At 56.9% G+C, this 5,811-nt stretch overlaps 1 protein-coding gene across 5 annotated transcripts in view; it reads left to right on the top strand.

Annotated features, from left to right (window-relative positions):
- Positions 1-2,093: 2,093 nt before the first annotated feature.
- Positions 2,094-5,811, top strand: part of SLC22A12 (solute carrier family 22 member 12) — a 9,977-nt gene continuing 6,259 nt past the window's right edge. Inside the window, exons 1-4 of one of the 5 annotated variants that reach the window (XM_032282945.1) lie at positions 2,268-3,117; positions 3,942-4,045; positions 4,575-4,729; positions 4,805-4,973. In XM_032282945.1, coding sequence (XP_032138836.1) covers positions 2,716-3,117; positions 3,942-4,045; positions 4,575-4,729; positions 4,805-4,973 — 830 coding nt within the window. In that variant the 5' untranslated portion in view covers positions 2,268-2,715. Of the gene's footprint in view, positions 3,118-3,941; positions 4,046-4,574; positions 4,974-5,811 lie in introns of all 5 variants that reach the window. The other 4 variants (XM_032282943.1, XM_032282944.1, XM_032282942.1 and 1 more) reach the window with 4 other exon arrangements.

Raw genomic sequence — 5,811 nt, 5'->3', positions numbered from 1 at the left:
AGCTTATTTGGCAGCTAAGGCTGATGAAGCTAAACATATCAGTTACTAAAACAAAGTCTGGACATATTTCCACCAAACTGTAAACAGTAGTGTAACTCACTGGTTGCATGTATGAGTGATCTTTATTTTCATTACACTTTTCAATATGTTCTGAATTTTTTAGGAAGTGTATAAATTATTTCATAATTAGAAAAAATGGAAGTTTAAAAAAAAATCATCCATGCACTTCAGCAAGTCTTCATGGAGCCTTTATTTGTTATACAGATCCCTTCCAAAGAGGCTCTAAAGAAGGGTCCCAGACTGCCAGGAGCTCGCTGGAAATAAGACCAACTGGACCATAATAGAATAATGCAGGACATGGCTGGGTGCTGTGACTCACATCACTTTGGGGGCCGAGGCAGGTGGATCACCTGAGGTCAAGGGTTCAAGAAGAATGCAGGACAGTGTAAAGATGGGACTCCACTGAAAACTCTGAGCCCTGGATATAGGCAGGAATAAGCAAAGAGAGCCTGCTGGGGGAGGCAGTATTTGGAATGTTCCCAGTCCACATAGTATGTGACCTAAGGGTGAGCGTGGAGACAGCATTCCAGGCTGGAGGTCTAGCATGAGCAGGGATGGGAACTGAGCAAGTACGTGTAGGGCACATGGTGGCAGCAGTGGATGAGTCAAGGTGCAGAGTCCAGGGAGGCAGAGAAGTTGGCTTGTTAAGCCATGTGGAGGGGCAGGAGAAAGAGTGGGTGAAGCAAAAAGAAGTAGATGGGAGGGGAGTTGTGCCTCAAATGGAGAGTTTTGTGCCCAAAGCACATAAAACGAAACACGTGGGTTGCCATCACTGCTGCATTGCACATGTACGCATGCACACATGTACACATGTACACACATGCACTTGTGCAAACATGTGCACACATACACAGGCATGTGCACACACCTGCATACACATACACTTCTTCTTCTTCTTCTTTTTTTTTTTTTTTTTGAGACAGTCTTACTCTGTCGCCCAGGCTGGAGTGCAGTAGCATGATCTTGGCTTGCTGCAGCCTCTGCCTCCCGGGTTCAAGAGATTCTCCTGCCTCAGGCTCCCAAGTAGATGGAATTACAGACAGCACCACCACCATGTTTATCTAACTTTTGTATTTTTAGTAGAGCCGGCATTCTGCCGTGTTGGCCAAGCTGGTCTTGAACTCCCAACCTCAAGTGATCTGCCCACCTCAGCCTCCCAAAGTGCTGGGATCACAGGCATGAGCCACCCCACTTAGCAATACACACACAGACACACATGCACACACACACACACACACACACACACTCTCTCTCTCTCTCTCTCTCTCTCTCTCTCTCTCTCTCTCTCTCTCTCTCTTTTTAACTCCTCTATGTACTCTGGACCTTTTGTTTAGAGAATTAGCTATTGAGACCAAGGGAGGTCTGTTGGCCTTGGTCTAGCTTTCCTGAATCCCACACTCTGTGCCAGCACACACTGCTGCCTGCCCCCCTGCCCTGGTAAGGCATTGCTAGCTGTCGTTGATTGGGAGCCCCTTGGCTTTTAAGCAGGATTTGACCCAAGGGTTTGCAGTGTGGGGTGGGTCCAGGGGCAGGAGTCAAGGCAGGAAGACCAGGGCAGGAATAGCTGTGGAGTTGGGGAGGTGGGGAGAGAGAAATCCTTAGGAGGCAAAACTAGCAGGGCTTGGTCCCTGGCGGGATCAGGAGGCAGGGAGCCTGAGGCATGAACCAAGATGCTGGGTTCCAGGCCAGGGACCATGACGTGGGAGGCCATAGCTGAAGTGGGGCTCTCAGGAGGTGTAGATCTGGGGAGGGGACAGAGATCTCAGGGTGGCACTGGACACACTGAACTTGGGGAGTCTCTGGGGTGTCTGCTGATGCTGGGAAGCTCCACTGAGGGCTCAGGACAGGGCAACTGCAAAGGGGGTACAGGGCATCAACCACAGCAGGTGAGTGGAGGCGGGGGCCAGGGGTGGGGCCACGAGCAGGGCCAGGCTGCACAGCCTGGGAGGCACAGAGGCTGGGCAACTTCAGTGACCCAGGGCCGCCCAGAGGCCTGTATAGCTCCCCAGCCCCAAGTTAGGGGGACCCTCTGGCCCACCTTCTCTTGGCTTAGCCATCCTGGGATGTGGGCAGGCAGGGGCACTGAAGGGAGCAGGCAGCCCTGGCATCCCACAGCAGCCAAGAGAAGAACCCAGGCCTCCCCCAGACCTGGCAAAGACCAGGCTGGCACTGGCCCACAGAGTGGGGGAGGCTGAGGTTACCTCACACCTGAGCCTCCCTCAGCACTGGTTAAATTTTGACTGAGGAAATGATTGCTGAACTCCGTTCCATAAGCATCACCTGGTCACACTTTAATTCCAGTCTGGAATTAACATCTTCAGTCTCCACACTCCGTACTTCCCAAAGTCAGCTTTTCTGGGAGGGCTGGGGCAGCTGCCTCTCTGGGGAGATGCTGGAGGTCTCAGAATCACCTCGTGCAGCCTCAGGACCTGGTTGTAGCCACCCCAAGTGACACCAGCAGTCAGATGCCCAGAGAGCCTGAGCCTCCAGCCCCAGTCTGCGAAGCCAGTGGCTGCTGACATGCTCCCAGCCGCCCAGCTGGAGAAGCCACTGTGGGCACCACTGTGGGGGAAGCAAGCCTGCCACCTGGGCCCCTTTGCTCTGGGCCTGTCCCTGTGAAGTGGGCCCCTCTCCTGGGCCCCTTGATCAGGTTCTATGGCATTTTCTGAACTCCTGGACCTCGTGGGTGGCCTGGGCAGGTTCCAGGTTCTCCAGACAGTGGCTCTGATGGTCTCCATCATGTGGCTGTCCACCCAGAACATGCTGGAGAACTTCTCGGCCGCTGTGCCCAGCCACCGCTGCTGGGCACCCCTCCTGGACAACAGCACAGCCCAGGCTGCCATCCCAGGGGAGCTAAGTCCCGAGGCGCTCTTGGCTGTCTCAATCCCGCCGGGCCCCAACCAGAGGCCCCACCAGTGCCGCCGCTTCCGCCAGCCACAGTGGCAGCTCTTGGACCCCAACGCCACGGCCTCCAGCTGGAGCGAGGCCGACACAGAGCCGTGTGTGGACGGCTGGGTCTATGACCGCAGCACCTTCACGTCCACCATCGTGATGAAGGTAGGGCCTCCCCCAGAGCCACTCGAGTCCGGCACCGCGGAGGTCAGGGCCATGGATCACAGTGGGTCGGACTCAAGGTCCCGTCCTGGGAGGGACCCGCCTCCCAAGGCCCCGCTCACTCTCGAGCCTCTCAGCCTCTTGTCAGCCACACACGGGGGAGTGGGCGGCAGGGATCGGTCTACAGACCAAGCCAGCCCAGGCTCCTGGAGGTGCGGGGGCATCTGGGCAGGCACCTCTGAATGCTGGCACCTGGTTCCTCACCGGCCTCACCTGGTCCCGGCCCTGCTGACGCATCAGCCATGACTCAGGTCAACTCAGCCTCAGGGGACTCAGTGATGATTCACTGGATTCCCCGAGCCCAAGGCACACAGGGTAAGGGACCACCCCAGGCTGCCTCCCAGAGTGGGCACTGGGCAAATCCAGGCAAGTGGAGAGGGGCAGCTCCTTCCAGCAAGTGGGAAGGACCTCTTTATAAAGAACGGGAGGAAGCAGCCTCTGGGAGGAAGCAGCCTCTGGGAGAAGGGCCAGGGTATCAGCTCGGGTGGCTGCTGCCAAGTGGAGAGGCAGGAGAGAGAGGCAGATGTGGCTAGAGACCCATTGGGCAATAGGGAACCATGGAGGAGCTTAGGCAGAGGATGGCTCCTCCAAAGGCCAAACTATGCTTGCAGGTGCTCTCCCTGTTCCACAGGGTGTTGCTCTAAAACCCTAGAGGTCACCAGGCCACCCACCCCGCCCATCTCCCTGGGGGCCTCTCATGCAGTTCCTCTGCCCCTCTGCCAGGGCTCTCCCAGCCTCCTGAGCTCAGCCCCCTCCTCTCCCACCAGTGGGACCTGGTATGTGACTCTCATGCCCTGAAGCCCATGGCCCAGTCCATCTACCTGGCTGGGATTCTGGTGGGAGCTGCTGCGTGCGGCCCTGCCTCAGACAGGTGAGTACACCCAGTCCAGACAGGCCCCCATTCCCCTCACCGCCCCTGCTCTCCTAGACCCCTGGCCCCAACTGGCCCCAAACAAGCCTCACAAAACCCAGTCTAGAAAGCACCCTACTTATTGGGTGTGGGTCTCGCACTTGCCACCCTGCAGCTGTGCCACGTAGGGAGACCTGGAACCCTCTCTGAGCCTCGAGTTCACCAACTTTACCCTGGGAGTGGTAGAGGATTGCTGCTCCCCAGCAAACATTTGCTGCTAAAACGGGGTTGGCCAGGCACCCGCCTTCAGCTGCTGCCTGAGTGCTCCCAGCGGCTGGAACCCATTCCCTTTGGCTCCAGCCTTGGGATGCTCCTTGTAGTCGAGTCTTCCATAGGTGGAAAATGCAGGTTTCACCCAGGTGCCGCTTCAGTGTGACCTCAGCTCACTGGGCAAGCACAGGGTGGGCTCTCGGTGGTCCAGACCCCGCCCCACCCCCGGCCAGTGCTGTGTCAAGCCACAGACCCCACCTCTTCCTGGTTTGTGCCGCAGGCTCGGGCGCAGGCTGGTGCTGACCTGGAGCTACCTTCAGATGGCCGTGACGGGCACGGCAGCTGCCTTCGCCCCCACCTTCCCTGTGTACTGCCTGCTCCGCTTCCTGTTGGCCTTTGCCATGGCGGGCATCATGATGAGCACAGGCAGTCTCCGTAGGTCTCCAAACTGGCGCCATGCAGGGGGGCTCCATGCAGGCTCCAGGGCTGACCCACTTGGTCTCCTTGCAGTGATAGAGTGGACAGCAGCGCGGGCCCGAACCTTGGTGATGACCTTGAACTCTCTGGGCTTCAGCTTCGGCCATTTCCTGATGGCCGCGGTGGCCTACGGAGTGCGGGACTGGACGCTGCTGCAGCTGGCTCTCTCGGTCCCCTTCTTCCTCTTCTTTTTGTGCTCATGGTGGGTTCAGCACCCCACTCCCCTCCTCGGAGGAGATCCTGCCCACTCTCCAAATGGGAGAATGGGACACTCTCCTTTCCCTGGGGGCTGGGGAGTGCTAGAGGCTAGGGGTGCATGGGCAGCAGGAAAGCCAGAAGCCTGGCAGAGTGGACCAGCCACAAGCCCGAGACACCCACACCAGCCAGGGCTCAGGTCCCCAGGGCGCCTCTCCTGCTCCTTCCAAGTGCACCTTCTCCTACTCATTCTTCTCCTTTCCTCCCTCCTTCTCCTCACCTCTTGGCCTGTTCCCCTCTCCTGTACCTGCCTGCCTTGGCATCTGTGCTGCCAAGCCCATCTTCTGAGCCCCTCTTCTGTGCCAGGGATGGCAGCACTGAGCTAGGCTGGGGGAGCGGGTGGAAAGATACAACACACACACGCACACACAGCACAAAACCTCAGTCTGCCTCATAGGCTGACATTATTGATGCATGTGTCTGTCTGCTAGAGAACAGGGACCAGGACCCACTCATCAGAGAGGACCCCACAGTCCCCCACAGGGCCGGCATGTGTGGGAAGTTAGGACATGTCAGCACTCACCTGAAATAAATCAGGCTTGGTCTTTGCCAAGCACCTGGCACATAGTAGGTGCTAAATAAATATTTGTTGAATGAATGGATTGATACGTAAGTAGAAATAGATAGGTAGATAGAGATAGACAGATAAATGGGTTGACAGATGGGTGGATTGGAGGAGTTCATGGGTGAGTTGGATAGATGGATTGGATTGTATAGTTAATTGAATGGATGGTTGGTTGGAAGGATGGATGAACGGATGGATGGATGGATGGATGGATGGATGG

This window comes from Sapajus apella, unplaced genomic scaffold (assembly GCF_009761245.1).
Source record: "Sapajus apella isolate SASKATOON/1434 unplaced genomic scaffold, GSC_monkey_1.0 scaffold14, whole genome shotgun sequence".
NCBI classification, from domain to species: Eukaryota; Metazoa; Chordata; class Mammalia; order Primates; family Cebidae; genus Sapajus; species Sapajus apella.
The sequence above is the reverse complement of the archived record's forward strand: the minus strand, read 5'-3'. Positions and strand labels throughout refer to the sequence as shown.